This window comes from Phoca vitulina, unplaced genomic scaffold, assembly GCF_004348235.1.
Source record: "Phoca vitulina isolate PV1807 unplaced genomic scaffold, GSC_HSeal_1.0 scaffold7, whole genome shotgun sequence".
In the NCBI taxonomy this organism is placed as follows: Eukaryota; Metazoa; Chordata; class Mammalia; order Carnivora; family Phocidae; genus Phoca; species Phoca vitulina.
Genome location: NW_022589710.1, coordinates 43,766,098 through 43,786,986, shown reverse-complemented (window position 1 = coordinate 43,786,986; position 20,889 = coordinate 43,766,098). Strand labels below are relative to the sequence as shown.

Genomic DNA, 20,889 nt, shown 5'->3' with positions numbered 1-20,889 from the left:
GATAATTTTGTTTATAGGCAGCAAAAATGTGAAAATTAAGAGTAAAAGAGATTTTGGTGGACTGGAATTGTCTGAAGATTACTTGAAATACATAAAAATTAAATTACCTAGGGTCGCCTGGGTGGCTTAAACAGCTGGGTGTCCCAACACTTGATTTCAGCTCAGGTGGCGATCTTAGGATCATGAGATGGAGCCTCACTGGGTATGGAACCTGCTTGGGATTCTTTCTCTCCCTCTTCCTTTTGCCCCTCTGCCCCCAAATTAAATTGTCTATACTGAGAGCTCGTACATTTTAATGACAAAGTTACTTCTAATCTAGTTAATGGTCAAGAATTTGACCTGATTTTTATCTGAAAAATCACTAATTTGTAACCTAGAATATTACCATTTCTCTTCTTCTTTCTTCTTCTCTTTCGGCCTCTTTCTCATACTCCCGGGTTTTCTTCCGTTCTCTGATTTCCCAATTCTTAAGGCGCTAAAAAAGAAATTGTCAAATTTAGTAATACAAATGTATGCAAAGGGCTCTAAAATTTTTTTTTTTTTTAAAGATTTTATTTACTTATTTGACAGAAAGAGACACAGAGAGAGAGGGAACACAAGCAGGGGGAGTGGGAGAGGGAGAAGCAGGCCTCCCTCGGAGCAGGGAGCCAGATGCGGGGCTGGATCCCAGGACCCTGGGATCATGACCTGAGCCGAAGGCAGACGCTTAACGACTGAGCCACCCAGGCGCCCCAAGGGCTCTAAAATTTTTGACTAACCTACTGAATAGCAAGCTTTAACAATAAAAGCATTCCTCGGGGCATCTGGGTGGCTCAGTTAACTGCCCAGCTCTTGGTTTCGGCTCAGGTCATGATCTCAGGGTCGTGAGATCGAGTCCCATGTGCTGGGCTCCATGCTCAGCATGGAGTCTGCTGGAGTTCTCTCCCTCACCCGCTCCCTCTGCACACATGGGCGCATGCTCTCTCTCTCAAATAAATAAAATCTTAAAAAATAATGATAATGAAGAATAAAAGCATTTTCTCAATTTACCTCTTGGTAAGCAGCTTCTTTTTCTCGGAGTTTTCTTTCAAGTTTCCTTCGTTCGTAAGCATCTTCTTCATCTTCTTCTCGGTCACGCTTCTTGTCTTTCTCTCTCTCTCGTTCCCGTTCCCTTTCTCGCTCTCTCTCTCGCTCTCGTTCTCTTTCTCGTTCCCGTTCTCTCTCTCTTTCTCTTTCTCGCTCCCGTTCCCTTTCACGATCTCTGCTCTTTTCTCTATATAAACAAAAGATTTTAAAAATCTGTCAGTCTTTGTTTTCCTTTATAAACCAAGGGAAAAGACGGCAACTTATATTACAAAATAACACACAAACTCATAGGCCGGAATTTAGCATTTGATTTCTGCAGAACTGTAAACTCCTCTATACGTATCAGGATGACACAACGTAATTCTAGTCTCAAATTCTCAATTGCATTTTAAATTCAATGTTAATGCTTATCAGTATCTCAGAAAACAAACACACCTGGATATAAGAAATATAAAGGACTGACAAACACGTTAAAAGACCGCCTACTTCACTAGTGATCAAGGAATAAAGGTGTTGGCAAAGGTGTGGAGAAAAGACCATTTTGGCATGTTGGATGGATAAATCAGAACTGTATCTACTGGCAAGGAAAAGTTCTCAAATATTTAATTCAGGGCGCCTGGGTGGCTCAGTTGGTTAAGCGACTGCCTTCGGCTCAGGTCATGATCCTGGAGTCCCGGGATCGAGTCCCGCATCGGGCTCCCTGCTGAGCAGGGAGTCTGCTTCTCCCTCTGACCCTCCTCCCTCTCATGCTGTCTCTCATTCTCTCTCAAATAAATAAAATCTTTAAAAAAAAAAAAAAAAAATTTAATTCAGAATGATAAAACCAAATTGCAGAATATATGTAGTTTGATGCCATGGATCTAATTAAATACAAATATATTTATTTGTACACATATAAAACAATATAGTGTTTATGGATTCATATCCATAATAAAAGTATACATACACTGACTGTATGTCAAATTCTTGATAATCCTTATCAGGTTACTCAAGAGGATAATGACTATTCCAGGAGAGGAAGGAAGGGAAGGATTTTAATGCCCACTAAAGACTAAGGACACTGGATTTCTAGTTCCAGCAACTGGTGGACTGACTAAAGTGGACCTCCTTTCAGCTACAATCAGGTGAAAATTTGCAACACAGAAATGTATTATCTGAAAACCAGCTTGGGAAAAAAAGGTGAGCTTTTCTTCCTTCCCCACTTCCTTCGTTCATTTTTGCTTTACTCCTTCCTAAGAATTTGAGATGATTCATCAAACAAATTCAATATAATTAAGAAAAAACTTAAAATAAAAACAAGGTAAAATTACTAGGAGTCCTAAATTGAGAGCTAGGAGGTGAGTCGTGGCCATACAGTGGGCTACAGGACCAAGTAAAGACGAGCGGCTAAAAGCAGGGGTGCTAGAGATGATTTCCCAGGATGCAGGACCTCAATGAAATGGTAAATAGAAAAGATGCCCACCAACCCAGGGAGACAAGAGGGAATCAGGTCTGCCCATAACACTGGGTGGACAGTGGTTGTGTTCTGGGTCTGCGTATAAACTAGCGTCAGATAAAAATTAACCCTGAAGTTGAGAACTGTTACTTGAACCAATGTTTACATGTGTGAGACAGCAAGCCAGGCATGCTCTGTGCCTAAGGAAGTTCTCTCCTCACACAAATGTAAACGGTGTGGAGAGTGCCTAACTGCAGTTCTACTAAAGCGATCAGCAAACAGTAACTTCCACCAACCCTTACCTTGATCGACTCCGATCCTTATTCCGATCCGAGCTCCTTTCCCGATCGCGGTCCCGGTCTCTCTCTCGGTCCCGGTCACGGTCTCTTTCTTTTGTCCGGTCACGATCCCTATCTCGTTCTCGTTCCCGCTCCCGTTCTTTCTCTTTTTCTCGTTCACGTTCTCTTTCCCTTTCTCGTTCCCGTTCTCGCCTTTCTCGTTCCCTTTCACGCTCCCTCTCTCTTTCTCTCCGTTCTTTCTCAATTTCCTGTCTTTCTTTCTCCTTTTTGCCTTTCTCTTCTTCCAGTTTCTAGAAACCAATAAAAGTACTTTTAGAGTTAACTCTGTAGCTCCAGTATTCAGATATTTCCCGGCGCAATGCCCAATATAAGGAACAAAAACAACCAAACCACTGGCACTTTAATATTAAGTACTTGTGGTTTTACTTGACAAATTAAACTGAAGCAATCACAAGACTAAATAGATTGCGTGCAAACCCATATACTCTACACAGACCAGGAATCTCCAATCTTGGATGCTGGGAGATTGTGTCAAGTGTGGCTGGCCACTCAATGATTATGTAATAACTAAATGACCATGAGAAATGTGGTGATTAGTAGTAATTTCTAGAAATACAATCACTTAGCTAAAATGTAACTTCCCTCATTATGAATTTCTGTAAATCAGTGTGACTACTGATTTACTATTGATACTAAATATAACCCCAAACTTCCCATTACCTACAGGTTACTACTTGAAGATTTCAAAGGGGAGGTGGGGGAGGAGAGTCAGGTCACTGTAATACAACTAAATAATCTTCTACCCTCTGGTTTGCCCACCCTCCAAAAGATAAGCTGAATTCAGCCAACATTTGCCCTATTATCTAAATGGAAACATTTACTCCCACCATTACAAGATGGACAGCCCACTAAATACAAAAAGTTTAAAATCACTCACTTCAAGCAAAAATGTACATAATTGTAATATTCTCATTTCACTTAATTTTAAAAGCAACATATTTATGCCCATTACGCCTATAAGACAATAAAAATATATCAACAGTGATAAATCCATCCTTGGAAGGAACGATTGCATATGAACTTACAGATGCTGTGCTAGGACATGGATCGCCAACACTGGATTAACCTTGCCTACAAGCTATGTTTCTGGGAGGAAGAGCAAGTACATGGTTCACAAATAAACCAAATAACAAAGTCAGACCAAGTTTGTACCCTGACAAGATTACCAGTGTACTACACGGTTTCTACACAAACTCAGAAAAAAAAACAAAAACAAAACAAAACAAAAAAAAACCCAAACAGGAAAAACAAAACAAAACAAAAACAAAATACATTTATCCCTTTGGTTCCATGTTTAGTGTCACCGAAATGAAATTTAAACTGCAACAATAAAATGTGCATTTTTTTTGTCTTTTCTCAGTCATGTAAAGCATTTAAAACAACTTTAAAAAGCAATCTTACCTGTTATACTTTTTCTCTTGTTCATGGCTCAGAGAACTGATAGAGGATTATGAGAGAAAAGCTAATGCATGAGCAATCAATATATTCAGCTGCTGTGCCAGTCTCTATCAAAGGAGAATGTAGGCAAAGCCAATACTGAATACACTGAGGTTACAAAGAGAAGAGAAAAGAAATCATAGAAAGAGGACAGAAACTGAAAGCTATTTAAAGGGGCGAATTCTAATTTCTGAAACAGTTCTAATGGACTATAAAAATTTGTATTGTAAAATGAGGCTAGACTACATAAAACTTACCTCAGTGTCATACACTTATAAAGAAATATTTATTTCTGAGATAATAGATACTTACAGACTTATTTTAGCTGTCCCAATAATAATTTCTTTTGTAGAATTTAACTTTTTTTACTTTTGCTTATTCACTGTACTACTTATTTCTTAGTAGTGTATACTTCCACTTATGTAAATAATAATTTGTTTCAGAACTCATTTCAAAAGTTTTGTTCTAAGTAAATGAACAAGTGAGTGAATCTGGTCCACACTAAATGCATTTCTAAAAGACTATATATGCGGTAAGTAGATGGACACCTACGTACATATGTATATTTTAAGACAAAACTAGAGATAAAGAAAATGAAGTGAGTCTAAAAAGATTTAAGAAAGTAATGAAATAATGAAGAGGAAAGGACAGAAAAAAAAATCATAAATCTTACCTTATTCTCTCTTCAGACTCGTCCGTGCTGTAAATGGACGCCCCCTGCCACGCTGATACCCTGACAGTCTGTGGTTATTTAATAAACTCATACCAAAACATGCAAAGGTTCACTGAGCTCATTTTTTGTTACTAGAGTTTCAAATGTTCCCTTTAACCATACCACCCAACAAAAAGAACTGTTTTCATTTTCATTTTTATCTTTTTTTAAAGTACATTTTGGAAAAAACATCTCCCCCCCATAGTGAAGTAAGTCTAAGGCAGTCAAATGCCTGACAGCTTCTCAAACTCTGAAGCACTTATCTTTTGAATTAATTTTTTTAAAACACAATTTTCTCATACTTTACCAATGACGTGACAGGGTTTAACAAATAACAACAAGGGGGTAAACCACACACACAACTGTATACCATTTTCAAGCTTACTCAGACCCTGAATTTGAGTATTGAACCTAACCAAAAGTATTCCTTGAAAATCACTTCCCACAGACTACCTTTTAAACTCAAAATTAATTTGGGAAAATTATATTTGTGCTTTTAGACATACTTAATTCCTGAAAAAGCACTGTGTATGTGAGCTACAGCTGGGCATCTGGATAGTAAGTGTTCAGCAGCAGTGATTCAATGGCACTGTCACCTTGGGATTTTGAAAGCAGTAAGAAAAAGTAAGATTGAATAAAAGAAAAAGTGAACACTTAACATTTCACTGAGTTGAAGATCACTCAGTCTTTAGAGTAAAAACCAGTAACATCTTATCTCTAACATCAAAATACATTTCATGCAGTGTTTGCATTTTACCGTCCATAAGCATCACCTTAAACACCAGCAAACATTCACAGATGCACTGTCATGAGAGAAGCTTTCAATAGGCAAAACTCGTGAGTGGGATTTACTACGCACAAATACCCATTTCCAAGCCAGTTACCCCTTTGCATATTTTTCTGAGGGGGCATCCATAAATATAATAAAAAACAGAAGCTCATACTTACATCCTATTCCTTGTTACTTTCCAAGCTGAGAGTTTCATCTTGCATTAGTCACCATATGATCTCTATCATAATGGTGGGGGTCAATGAATAGATTAGCTTTATGGGAATTTACAGTTCTTCCATGCATCTAAAATTTGGTAAGTCTGGTAACCACTGACCTACTTTTTAAAATCTCCCCCTCTCAACTTAAATCTACACAAATATATATCTTATATTTTAATCTCAGCTCTAAAGAAACGATTTTCGTAAGATTAAGTTAAATAACTGCCCCAAGAAATACACTACAGTGTAGGTTATCCTGCTGCCCCACTGAATCTAATTTAAATCTGACCTTGATGTTTATGTTAAAATCTAAAAATAAAATTAGCTTTTATAAAAGTGAGATGACTGCAGAGTAGTCAGTAACTGAAAAAACTAAGTACAATATGTCCAGGACCACTTTAATATGGTATTGTTCTTCTGTTTCTTTGTCTCTATCTAAATATTAATTAACCTATAAAAAGCACTTAAAATTATATTCTAATGTAAGGTTGATTTTTTTCTTTTTGTCTGTTTGCTTTGGGTTCTGTAAAAAGTCTAGATTGGTATCAAGTAAAAAAACAAGAATACTACCTTGTGTGTGTCTCTGAATTTGCTGATCTCTCGGGATATCAGATCTCTTTTGTCTTCTTCCATTTCTATAGCATTTATATCCTCCTAAAAAAGATAGGAGGGATAGGAGAGAATGCATTAAAAATTAATCTACATCAATACAAAGATACTAGAATTCAAAGATATTCTGTACCATCTTACAAAAAAGATAGAAGTAAATAAAACAGAATTTATATAGTGAAAAAAACTAGTGATCTAAGTTAAATAGTGAGAAATCAGATGAACAAGAATCACAAGTCTGGCCATTAGCAATAAATAGTTATTGTCAATGCCTATAATGTAAACGAACCTTAGTGATGAGTGGGTAAGGGATCAGTGGGGCCACTGGAAATCTGCGGAAAATCTGCGGAAAAATCCACAAAGATTAAAAAAAGAGCAAGAGTTTTCATTACTCTGCACAACAATTTGCTGTATGTTTATACTGTAAGCAATGTAAGATTTCTGTGACATTTTCTTGATTTCAAATGACTTAATAAAAAAGATTTCACTCACTCTCTTTAACCCCTCCTGTCACCCACCACCTCCTCACCCTCCAACTCCCCAGGCAACGGAATAAGGAAAGTCTCACACTAGCAGGACTTTTTCCTTCATCCCCTGGAAACAATCATAACAACAAAATTTACCCATAATTCCTGCCATTGAGCAGGATCTCTTTGATCCTCTCCTCCAAACCCATATCAAACAAATATTCTAACTATTTTCTCCTTTCCCGTTAATGCTGCGGAGGAAGAACGAGCTCTACAAACCTCAATTACCCTATACCTGATGGACTACCAATTCCCATTCCCAATGACTTGCATTTCACTAGACAGGTTTTTATGACCATATGAGGAAAAACAAGCCAAGTAATAAAAATGTATTTGGCCACAAAGCAAATTGAAGATAGCCTAATAAGGCTCTCAAATTCAAAATAAAATGAACCGTAACTACCCAATGATATTAAAAACCACAGTACATGTTTCACAGTACTTTTTCACGGCATATACAATCCACGCACACAACATACTCCCGATATTTTTAAAGAATACTCCCCGGATTTTTCTCTAAATTTATCCAAAAGAAATGAGTGTTAAAAAACAAACATTTTTGGGGCATCTGGGTAGCACAGTCGGTTAAGCACCTGACTCTTGGTTTCAGCTCAGGTCATGATCTCATGGTCGTGAGATCGAGCCCTGCATTGGGCTCCAAGCTCAGTGCGGAGTCTGCTTCAGATTCTCTCTCCCTCTGCCTCTCCTGCTCATGCTCTCTCTCTCTCAAATAAACAAATAAATCTTAAAAAAATTTTTTTTCTTTTAACCTGGACACCCTACTATTTAATTAGCTTAGGCTGGCAAAGAATGATAATATAATACGCTGGGGAGGAGTGTTTCATATTCTCCTACTCTTTCACCACCCTCCAATTAGAAGTACAACTGCATTACTGTCCACAGAGGGAATGAGATGTGGTTTAGAAGAAAAGGTGGCAAAAATTAAAGAATGGGTGAAAATATTCAGTGAAGGATAGCTGGTGTCCTGGTTGGAGCAGGGATAGTACAATATCAGGGAGTAAGGCAAAAACAAAGCCAGCCCCTTCATGGCCAAAAAAAACAAAAACAAAAAGACTTCCTTTGTCCCTTAATATTGGCATCTACTTCATGAGTCCCGGGTTTTCTCCTTATGTAATTTGAATCCAGAGATAAACACAAGTATCCATGCCAGTGCATTTCAAACATACAAAACAAATATTTTGGTGAAAAAAAATTAGTGAGTTACTTGATAAAACATGGTCAAATTAGGCTTGGCAGTATATTGTTATAAACCTTAGTCATTTTCCCCTTGAAAGTTGCAATGCAATGAAAGCACAAAAGTGACACCATAAAAAGTAAACCGTAGAAACGACTATTGTCAGAAATCAGTAACACATACGTCCTCCTTCTTCTCCTTCTTCTTCTTCCTGGGGTGAGAGTCAGATTCTTGTGAGGGGGCATTGAGCTCACTGGAGTATTCTCGTATTAAAACTTCAATGGCCCCTTTGATCATCTGATCTCTTCTCTTTGTTTCTTCATCTAAGGCTTCTTCATCATCATTAGTGACAGTTTCTGGCCTCGCATTCTTTAAAAAAAAAAAAAAATCAAGGCAAGTTCAGGGAAGTGAAGAGGAAAAAAAAATCAAAAAAGAAAATCATTCTAAAACAAGTTAGTACACAAAACAAAACAAACATGTTTTCTCTAAAACATCTGTACAGTCCTATTAAATGCAGACTTGGTTTTGTTCTTAACTTCACAAAACTAAATTTCATTTCATTTACTGATTTTTCTTAGACACTGATACTTTATCATTTTCTTTTCCTTTTTTCCTTTAATAGCTAATACTCTGACCCCTAACCAGTTACAGGGAGATTAAACCACAGTACGAACATACTATACAACACATCTGCCAAGTTTTCAGTTTTTCAGATTGTCTTCCTCAAATACTTCCACAAACTAATGTTTACTAAATTTTTTTTTTTTTTAAGATTTTATTTATTTGACAGAGAGAGAGACAGTGAGAGATTCTGGGAAAACAAGCAGGGGGAGTGGGAGAGAGAGAAGCAGGCTCTCCACCGAGCAGGAAACCCGATGCGGGGCTGGATCCCAGAACCCTGGGATCATGGCCTGAGCCATAGGCAGATGCTTAACGACTGAGCCACCCAGGCACCCCTAATGTTTACTAAATTAACCAAAACACAGTTATGGGGCGCCTAGGTGGCTCAGTCTTTAAGTGTCTACCTTGGCTTAGGTCGTGATCCCAGGGTCCTGGGATCCAGCCCCGCATCAGGCTCCCTGGGGGAGCCTACTTCTCCCTCTCCCACTCCCCCTGCTTGTGTTCCCTCTCTTGCTTTGTCTCTCTGTCAAATAAATAAATAAAATCTTCTAAAAAAAAAAAAAAAAGTTGAAAATTTCATTATGTGCAAAAAGCAAAATACAACTGTATGTATACTGTGAGAGCCACCATTTAAAATAAACAAAAGTATGTGTAGGTTAAACAAATGAAAAAACACAAGGCAGCTATATACAACAAAACGTAAGCATCAAAAAAACAAAAAGGCAAGCATCAGACCTGTGCCAGGGACTGAAACAATGACATCTTTTTCCTCCTCTGCTTCCTATAATATGGTAATACCACTTACAAAAACCATATACTTATACACTAAGAAGGAACAAACTCTAAATACTGCACATATCTCCCATGACTTGCACATTTAACTTGCACGTTATAAAAAATAACAACACAAAATTCATGCTGTAATGCTTCTCACAAATAAGTAACTATCTGTAGGACTTTATTATTTTTTAAAAGACTAACCTAATTGTATTGATGTAAAAAAAAAAATTACTGACTTCTAATGTACCAATATTCTTCTTCCTTTTATCTTAGATTATTTTAAGGCCCTTGGTTAAGGAATTAATACAGTTCAAACTACACAATTTAGAGAATGACCTCAAAACTCTGTTACTCTCAACCACTCTTTTCTTAAAACTAGAAGAGATGGGAAAGTAGGACAAGCAACAAGATAAACAAAGATATGTACAAAAATTTTTGTAATTTAAAACTACACAAACACACATCTTAAGGCATTTATCAATTTACTTGGTAAACATATGCTGTGTACATTTTCAGATACAAATGAGAACAATGCTCTTCTGCATAAATACTGGCTCTTGGTCACAATGCATGCAACTATTCGAAGTAAGTTTCATACCTTGTGGCTCCTGAATACAACTTAGCAGTGATTTCATATTTTATAATTCATAATTTTATAATTCTGAAAGCTACCTCCAGTGGATACTAATTCAACAGGCATTTATTTCTCGATTTGCTCAAAAAAATTTTTTTAGTTAAAAAAATTTTCTTGGGGGGGCGCCTGGGTGGCTCAGTCGTTAAGCGTCTGCCTTCAGCTCAGGTCATGATCCCAGGGTCCTGGGATTGAGCCCCACATCGGGCTCCCTGCTCTGCGGGAAGCCTGTTTCTCCCTCTCCCACTCCCCCTGCTTGTGTTCCCTCTCTCGCTGTGTCACTCTCTGTCAAATAAATAAAATCTTTAATAAAAAAAAAAAAAAATTTTCTTGGGGTGCCTGGGTGGCTCAGTTAAGTGTCTGCCTTCGGCTCAGGCCATGATCTCAGAGTCCTGGGACTGAGCCCTGCATTGGCCTCCCTGCTCAGCGGGGAATCTACTTTTCCCTCTCCCCCTCCCCGTCCCCCTCCTCCCCATTTATGCTCTCTCTGTCAAAGAAGAAAATAAAATCTTTAAAAAAAATTTTTTTTCTTTTTGAAGTAATCGCTACACCCAACGTGGGGCTCAATCTTACAACCCTGAGATCAAGAGCTGCATGTTCTACTGACTGAGCCAGCCAGGCGCCCCTGGCTCAACAAACTCTTAAGAGCCTACTGTGTGCGCAAGATACTATGCTAGATGCCAAAAATAATTTGATATTGGAAAAAGAAATAACCTTGCCCCTAAGCATTTAGCAAATACGATAAGCAGTTATGCTACAGATAACTTCAAGTCATAATGTATATTATAAAACTAACTACTCTGAGTTCCTTACTTTCTCAAACCTACCTCTTCATCCAGTCTTTTTTTTTTTTCTTAAAGTAGGCTCCACGCTGGGCATGGAACCCAAAGTGGGGCCTGAACTCACGTCCCTGAGATCAAGAGTTGGACATTTAACCAACTGACCTACCCAGGCACCCCTTTATTCAATCTTCTTCTGCCAACTTTCTACCTGGTATCTTGGATAAAGACAAGAAGCTTTACCCAAGGACTGTAAATACCTGTTAAAATTATTTACCAACAACACTGTAAACTGTAATCATGGTGATGTGTTTTTAATCAGTAATATATCCCAAGAAGGTCTTTGTGCAGCTTTAGAATCCCTTCAGTAATACTATGCTTCTCCACAGGTTTTATTTTTTATTTTTATTTTTTTAATTTTTTTTTTTTTTTAATATTTTATTTATTTATTTGAGAGAGAGAATGAGATAGAGAGAGAGAGCATGAGAGGGGGGAGGGTCAGAGGGAGGAGCAGACTCCCTGCCGAGCAGGGAGCCCGATGCGGGACTCGATCCCGGGACTCCAGGATCATGACCTGAGCCGAAGGCAGTCGCTTAACCTACTGAGCCACCCAGGCGCCCCTCTCCACAGGTTTTAAATGAAAGAATTAACCTGACACTAGCTTGCCACTGAAACTATAGGTCCTAAGACATACATGGGCCATTCCAACCCACACCCTCAGGTATTGATACCTAAATTCTTTATTATGAAAATATACTTTATGAGAGAGCATCGAATCTGTCTTTCCCCTACATGCTAAATTCCTTTCCATGAACCCTCAACATCTCTGTGCTTTTCTAAGCATAAAGATAGAAGTGGGGTGGGGTGCCTGGGTGGCTCAGTCAGTTAAGTGTCTGCCTTCAGCTTAGGTCATGATCCCAGGGTCCTCGGATCGAGCCCTGGTCATCGGGGAGTCTGCTTCTCCTCCTGCCCCTCCCCCACCAACTGTGAACACGCGCGTGAGCTCTAATAAATAAAATCTTTAAAAGCAAACAAAAAAAGATAAAAGTGGGCTTATATAAATCTGAAGGCCTCGTCATTTAAAAATACTCATAAGCCCCCAAAGTCCCTACCACCACCATCCTAAATCAAATTTAACTGCTTCTCAGTCTTTTGGCTAAGATCAAGTGTAAATTTAAGTATTAATATAGCTAGTCTTAGCTAAATTAGAAATAAAGCATTTGGAATTCACACCACCTTCTGATGTACATTTTTAGAAGGAAAGCTTATTAGCCCAAATCTCTTCACCAATTCTTAATGTAAGACAACCAAAAATAATCAGATATATTATAAAAGGAAAAGTTTGTGTTTCTTTTTTAGTCAAAGAGAACTACACAACTAACTACTTGTGTTCTTTCTTCTGGCTGGCAGTCAGGAAAATGCCTGACTCAAGCACCACATGAGCTCCTCGATGTCTCTGCTCACATCATCCATCTTAAGTCACTGTTTTCTAGACTTCTCCCAACACTCAACAATCAAGAAGAAAGAACAATAATACGCTCTCATATTTTATCATCGTGACAAATCTGTCATCTACTCCGCAACAGTTATATTTGCTTAAATTATTTGAAAAAAAATTTTTTATCTGATAGAATTGTTTAACTTTTTCTTTTTACCAATATTAAGTAAAATGGACATTCCAGCAGACTACGCCATGTCTGTCTTGTGGTTTCAAGTATCTCTGGGCACCATACCAAGTACACCCAGAAGTCATGTCTGTTAACGTTTTGAATTTCATCTTATCTGAAATAATTGTTCTGTTTTTACTGGAGGTAGCTCCAATTCCATTTTTGAAGATATAAACAGATTTAAATTGAGGTTCCTCTCACTAATAGTGATTACAAATTAAATCAAAGTCACACAATTGTGCATTTCCTTATTTACATATATAGTGAAGTCATTTACTTCATGTTCAGAGTACACTATTTGCAATGTTACAAATCAAACCATTTCACCAGCTGATGATTAAACAATGGGGGGGGGGCGGGAAGACTCCCAGGGAATTATATAAAACCTATGAAGATATTAATTCCATGCTTTATTTTAAATAATTCAGTTATCACTGCAAGGAAAATCTGAAAAGTCTATTTCAGACAGTTGTTTTTCTGATGTGACAGGCAACATTGCTCATTTGAGATACAATTTATAGAGAAATTGCATTTTATTATTTCTTTACAAAGCTAGGTAAAGACAGTAAGATCATCAGTTGGGCAATGTAAATGCAACTGTTACTCAATAAAGGATCATTCCATTCTTGCTATGGGCAAGATACTGTCTTAGGTTCTGTGCAGGTACAAGAGGAAGAGACAGTCTGTGAACTTACTGCCCTTTCTATCTTGTAATCAGATATATGGAACTGAAACAGGGTTCAAGGGGTATGAGAGAGAGACAGATACCAACAATTTATGTTACAAAGCACTGACCTAACAGCAATAAAAACCTGGGAACGTAAGTGGGAAGAGAGTAATCAATTCTGCCTGAGAGAAATCGAAGGTAGGATTGATGAAGGCTATTTGAATCAAATACATTATAATTACAACTATATGGATAGAATTGCAACAGGGAGCTTGGATGGGCAACAAGGACATGAGAGGTCAGCAAAGAATGACGGAAGTTTGTGGCGATACATGACTGACACATGCAGAAGGACTAATGAGAGAAACCACAAAGGTAGACTGAACAAGCCTTGAATGCCATGCTAAGACTTAATACGTGCTTCATACTCTAAGAAATTCAAAATCATTAAGGATACATGAGCAGAGGGTTGATATAATTATACTTGTTTTGGAAATATAGTCAGTCTATAATAGTCAGATGAGAGAAAACAAAATACAGAGATCAGTTAAAATATTATTGAAAGTACAAGATACAAGTTAAAAAAAGCTAATTATAGAATACTTAGAACTCAATCTTGTGTTTATGAAAGAAAAACAAATTCATATATTCCGATTAAAAACTATATTCATCCGGGCGCCTGGGTGGCTCAGTTGGTTAAGCAACTGCCTTCGGCTCAGGTCATGATCCTGGAGTCCCAGGATCGAGTCCCACATAGGGCTCCCTGCTCAGCAGGGAGTCTGCTTCTCCCTCTGACCCTCCCCCCTCTCATGTGCTCTCTCTCTTTCTCTCTCTCAAATAAATAAATAAAATCTTAAAAAAAAAACAAAACTATATTCATCCATACAGAGAAAAATCTCTGGAAGAATACGCAACAAAAACGTCTACAGTGGTTCCTAATGGTGATGGGATTACAGGTGGTACTTAATTTCTTCTTTATAGTTTGCTTTATGAGTTTTTTTTACAAAGGATATACAATGTTTTTGTAAAGGAGGAAGGTGTAATACCAAGAAAGCCATTTCTATTTTTAATGATAATGAAAACCTGAAAGGAACAAAAAGGATTTTTTGTTTTTGTAGAAACAAGAAAGTAACAATAAACCTACTTTAAATCCATTCAAGCCTGAGATTCCAAAAGGAAATAGGAAATATACCTAGGTTTTAGCTACTTTTTGTTTTGTTGAAAAGGAGTAATGAATACATATATTACAACACAACATATACAAATTTCCTTTATTTTAGCTTCACTTAATATGGCCACCAACCTGAGGAGAGTAATAAGACTTATTTTCATTTATTTTAGAACCTGTGTACTTTTTTTTTTTAAAGTAGACTCCATGCCCAGCACTGAGCCCAACATGAGGCTTGAACTCACGACCCTGAGCTCAAGACCTGCGCTGAGATCAAGAGTCAGACGCTCAAGTGACTGAGCCACCCAGGCACCCCAGAACTTGTGTACTTCTAAAAGAGAGGGCAACTAATTAAAATTAATGTGTAGGTTGAAATATATTTTGTTGTACTTACTTACAAAGCTGCCTTAATGAATTAGCTCTGTTTGGAATAGTCTGTACCAGTGTTTTCTCTGGCAAGTTAACCTTGTCCAGACTCCCTCACTACCTTCATCCCAACCTGGAATAAGCAAACCAACAGTCATCCACCCACTGTGGGTAGATAAAAGATTTAAAATAACTATAAACTATAAAAATACCCTCCTGCATTTTAGCCACAAGGACATATTATGATGAGGATGATCTTGTGAAGCCCCATAGCAGATTCACTTATAAGAAGTATTTACACTGAAAGAGCACAGTTGGCCTAGAAAAGATAACACTATAGAAACATACCCCATCAGGGGCGCCTGGGTGGCTCAGTCGTTAAGCGTCTGCCTTCGGCTCAGGTCATGATCCCCGGGTCCTGGGATCAAGCCCCACATCGGGCTCCCTGCTCCGCGGGAAGCCTGCTTCTCCCTCTCCCACTCCCCCTGCTTGTGTTCCCTCTCTCGCTGTGTCTCTGTCAAATAAATAAATAAAATCTTTTAAAAAAATAAATAAATAAACATACCCCATTAGAAGCTTTCTTCTTTGCTTTCCATTCGTCTAATTGTGCCTTTGTCTTTGCATCAACTTTAACAAGGAGCTTCTTTTCTCCAATCTGCAGGTCATGCAATAACCTGAGTGCACGGAGGGTAGACTCGGGTTCCTTATACTCACAGAAGCCGAAAGCTAGAAACGGATGTAAAGAATTAGTGAAATATCAATACAGTGATGAAAACAAAATATTTATGGAAAATTAAAATCATCAGAGACCAAATGTTCTAATACCAGCATTACTCATGTTGTCACTTCTCCCTTTCCTTTGATTACCCTTGATGATTTTACTTTTAGCACCCTCAAACCACCAAAAGAAAAAAGAAAACAAAAACGGGAAAGAAAAGAAAAACTCTAATCAGGCAAATTGCTACTTATTAGAAGTGCTGATAAAATACTGAGCAGAACCACAAATTTCATAATTGAAGTCTTTTAATTATTTCCTGAATTCATTCTATCCAAACTTCCTCAGAGCTACCTACAAATAAGTGACAACAGGCTCTTTAAACCTATCACAAGGACTTTCCTTTTTTTTAATAGGATATTTCTCCTGTTTTTGGTTTTTTTTTAAAGATTTATTTATTTTAGAGAGTGTATGGGAGAGAGCGTGCGTGCACACAAGCACAGGAGGGGCAGAGGAAGAGAGGAGACACTCTCAGGCCAACACCGCACCCCACCCCTGCCCCTGCTCGGCGAGGAGTCCGACACAGAAATCAAGAGTTGGACACCTTACCAACTGAGCCACCCAGGCACCCCACAAGCACTTTTCAATTCTGAGAAGTTAAACTACAAATGTACTGACCTTTTTATCCTAATAATAAGTTTATTTTTCTGAATCTGTTTAATTTTAACAGCTAGTCTCACCATTACTACCATGCCTTTAAATCAGAGATATTAAAACATACACTTTAAAGGAGTAAAAATTGAAAATAAAAAAAATGAATCCACATATGTATAGTTAAGGACACAACCACACAGAGAGGAACTATTCAGAGTGATTTTAAAACAGCAAATTTGACCACAGGTTTTTAGTGTGATATATCTTAAGGACAAAAGACCTGTCAATAAAAAAGGAAATTTCTATTAGCACATTGCTGATGATAGTGTTGGTATTAGTAGTCTTAAACTGTTGTACATGAAATGTAAGATGAAGCAAGCCAGTAATTACTTAATAGACTATCATCCCGATGTCCTTGAAACTAAGGATTCTCAGTATGGGAGGAAAAAAAAAAGAAGATATATTACAGAAAAGGTTAAATAAAACATCCTGAACGTAAACTAATATGCACTAATATGCACTGGAAAAATGTAAAGGCAAAGACTAAACAAGTGTTTTATAAAAAATATTTATTTAAGTAATATCTACACCCAACGTGGGGCTCGAACTCATGGCCCCGAGGTCAAGAGTTTCACGGCCCAAGATCAAGACTTGCATGCTCCTGACTGAGCCAGCCTGGCCCCCCAAGACTAAACAAGTCTTATTATGAGTATATCTAATTCCCAGACTGTGATTTTTAAAGCAATTTCCCACTAAAAAAAAAAACAGAGTTCCTTAAAGAAATGGCTGATCCTAAGTATGGGACAGAAAAACTTCTGGATGAGTTTATAAGATTCCAAATCCCAGGTACCATTCCAGACAATAAGGTAGCTATCAAAGGCAGTTAGGCTTGTGTCAAAACCACTGGAAACCCAATTTGCAGAGAAATGTAAGACAATTTAAGCTTCACTAGCAATAATGACAATTAATTCTTATTAAATATAACAAATTGAACATATTTCAATCCTTAAGTTCAAAATGGTTTTTTAAAAAAAGTCACTGCTGGGGCACCTGGGTGGCACAGTCAGTTGAGCATCCGACTCTTTTGATCTCAGCTCAGTCTTGACCTCAGGGTCATGAGTTCAAGCCCTGCACTGGGCTCCACGCTGGGCATGGAGCCTACTTTAAAAAAAAAAAAAAAAGTTACTGCTAAATGATACTGAGGACATCAACTCATTCTTTTGAAAAATGAAAGAACCACAGCATGTACCCTGTTTTCCTAATACAATTAATTCTAATAAAGAGGATTTGTTCTTCAATGAAAGAATGACAGAATTCTTCAAAATAGACTACCACATTTTGCAACCCTCTAATGAATGAACCAATCCAGGAATAGACAATCAACAGCTGCTACCACAAAAATTTTAAAAATTAAAAAAACAAAACAGTGTCTCATGATGAAGAACAATACCTTTAAAAAATTCATTTTTTTTAAAGATTTTATTTATTTATTTGACAGAAAGACAGTGAAAGAGGGAACACAAGCAGGGGGAGTGGGAGAGGAAGGAGCAGGCTTCCCGCGGAGCAGGGAGCCCGACGCAGGGCTCGATCCCAGGACCTCGGGATCATGACCCGAGCCAAAGGCAGATGCTTAACGACTGAGCCACCCAGGTGCGCTACCTTTAAAAAATTCTTACAAATAAAAAAACAAAAATAACACATGCGAACTCAAATCTGATTGTGTCTCAAGATACAACCAGTTTACATAAAATACAGAGACAGAGAAGCATTGGCACATTATTCTATTGGAGCTGCAATTGGCAAATCTACACTCAAGAAATGCTACTGAGCAATTGAACCAGTTTCTCCCACAAATAATTCCAAGGGAAAAGAGACAGAAGAACTTAAATTATTAAGAGACTTAAAAATATGCCAACCAATTGCAATGTGTGGACTATATATGGATCCTGTATCAACTATTGAAAGAGTTGACATTTGTAACAATTGGACATCAGAAAACTGACTTATGATACTATGAAAAGGTTAATTTTTGAAGGTTTTATAGCATTTTCAGTATGTTTTTTAAAAAGCTCTTATCTCTTAGAGATACATGCTAAAATATTTACAGACAAAATGATGGATGCTTGGGATTGCTTAAAAAAACTATAAGGAGGAAATGGACAGAGTACAGGTTAAGCACAATTGTCCATGAGATGATAAATGTAAAGCTAGGTGATAAGTATGTAGAAGTTCATCATATTATTTTAATTTTACATATGCATGAATTTTCCCATAATAAATACTGTTTAAAGAATGCACATCAAACAGGTGCTTTGGGCGCCTGGGTGGCTCAGATTGTTAAGTGTCTGCCTTCGGCTCAGGTCATGATCCCAGGGTCCTGGGATCGAGTCCTGCATGGGGCTCCCTGCTCAGCGGGGAGCCTGCTTCTACCTCTGCCTCTCTCTCTCTCTCTCTGTCTCTTATGAATAAATAAAATCTTAAAAAAAAAAAAAAAAGGTGCTTTTACCACCAAGAATGAAAAGAACAGTTTGCTTCTAAGACTAATAGGTCATCTGACCATCTGTTCTGCTTTCTTCCTAAGTCCTAATTGTTGAATGTTGATCATATACTCCTACTCTGAGAAAAAAAGGACTTTTCAAAATAACATTGTAAAAAAACAGACTAATTTTTCCTCTCCTACCTCTTTCCTGTTAATACTTTTCCACTTTCTAAACTCAACTCAGCTAAATCTTCCCAAATGCCTTTAATCCTATTCCAATCAGAAGGAAGACAAAGAGTGCTGACAGAATACTCCCATGGTTAAGGGCAATGAGAGCAAAACATGCAACAAGTGACTTAAGCACACAGATTAAAATGATCTCAGTAAGAAAAATAACCTACCTTGAAGTTTTCCAGATGCACCTTGTACTCTCTTCCAGCTCAAAACCAAACCACATTTCTTAAAAAGAAAAACAAAACAAAAAATGATCATTACCATTTAAGAAAATCACCTAAACAGTACTAAAAATAAGAGCACAATTGATATTTCCACCAGGAGAAAGATAAAAGCAAAAAGAAAAAAAAAAATCATACCAGCTTTTAAAGTCCTTAAAATTCTCTCAATTCCCACATACCTATTATATGAAAGAAATCTATAATACAAATTCTTATTTGCAGAAAATTGACTACCTTTTAGATTTTATTTGGGGGGCGGGGAGATAGCGCAGAAGAGTGGGGAGAAGGGCAAAGGGGGAGGGAGAGGAAGAGGGAGAGAATCCCAAGCAGACTCCACGCTGAGCATGGAGTCCAACTCAGGGCTCGATCTCACAACCCTGAGATTACAACCTGAGCTGAAACCAAGAGTCAGACACTCAACCAACTGAGCCACCCAGGCACCCCTTGACTACCTTTTAATAAATTAGAAATTTTACAGCATTGGGGCACCTGGGTGGCTCAGTCTGTTAAGCGTCTGCCTTTGGCTCAGGTCGTGATCCCAGGGTCCTGGGATCGAGCCCCACATCGGGCCCCCTGCTTGGCGGAGAGCCTGCTTCTCCCTCTCCCACTGCTACTCTGCCCACTTGTGCAATCTCTCTGTGTCAAATAAATAAACAAAATCTTAAAAAAAAAAAAAAGAAAAAGAAAAGAAATTTTACAGCATTATTTATCCTACCCGGAATGTATACATAAAAAAACAAAATTACCAATATTATAATTTTTAAAATAAACTATAGTAAATTCAAGTAAAAACTCTGAATCCATAGAGATCATGTTTTAAAACACACATCTATATTACAAAGAACTTTTTTTAAAAGACTTTTAAAAAGTAATCTCTATACCCAATGTGGGGCTCAAACTCACTACTCTGAGATCAAGAGTCGCATGCTCTACTAACTGAGCCAGCCAGGTGCCCCTATATTGTAAAGGACTTTTAATAACATGGAAAAATGCTTTATATGGAATGCAAAAATAACATGGGACATGAAATTGCAGATAACATAGTAAGACTTTAACTATGTAAAGAAAAAAAATTTCCGTAAATCAGAAATATTAATAGGGCAGGTTGTCTGAAGAGTAAAACATTACATTTTGTTCACGTTCAAATTTTTTTATATTATTTCTTTTTTTATAAAAACTTACTTATTTGAGAAAGAGAGTGTAAGCAGGCAGAGGGGCAGAGGTAGAGAATCTCAAATGGACTCTGCTGAGCAGGGAGCCCGACACAGGGCTCAATCCTAGGACCCTGAGATCATGACCTGAGCTGAAACCAAGAGTTGGAGACTCAACCAACTGCACCACCGAGGCGCTCCAAACATCATTTCTAATTAAGTAAAAACTAGAAAGTTAAAAAAAACTTATTTGTAGGAAATGGTAACTGAACATTGCCTGTCAAAGCTGAGAATGCATGAAATTTTCACATCTCCCTTCAGAGAAACCAATAAAATGATTATCAAGAAATATAAAACATAAAAATCCATGAGGTCAAACATTGTATGAGCAAACAGCAAAATTCAACAAAATTTTGAAAAGAAAAAA

At 37.6% G+C, this 20,889-nt stretch overlaps 1 protein-coding gene across 1 annotated transcript in view; it reads right to left on the bottom strand.

The window, feature by feature from the left end:
- The window catches only part of RBM25 (RNA binding motif protein 25), a 58,973-nt gene that overhangs the window by 16,208 nt on the left and 21,876 nt on the right, over positions 1-20,889 (bottom strand). The window contains exons 5-12 of the mRNA XM_032405507.1: positions 19,258-19,315; positions 15,574-15,734; positions 8,513-8,698; positions 6,897-6,950; positions 6,569-6,652; positions 2,803-3,089; positions 1,030-1,252; positions 386-475 (exon numbers count right to left, since the gene is read on the bottom strand). Of these exons, the coding sequence (XP_032261398.1) occupies positions 386-475; positions 1,030-1,252; positions 2,803-3,089; positions 6,569-6,652; positions 6,897-6,950; positions 8,513-8,698; positions 15,574-15,734; positions 19,258-19,315 (1,143 nt within the window). The remainder of the gene's footprint in view (positions 1-385; positions 476-1,029; positions 1,253-2,802; positions 3,090-6,568; positions 6,653-6,896; positions 6,951-8,512; positions 8,699-15,573; positions 15,735-19,257; positions 19,316-20,889) is intronic.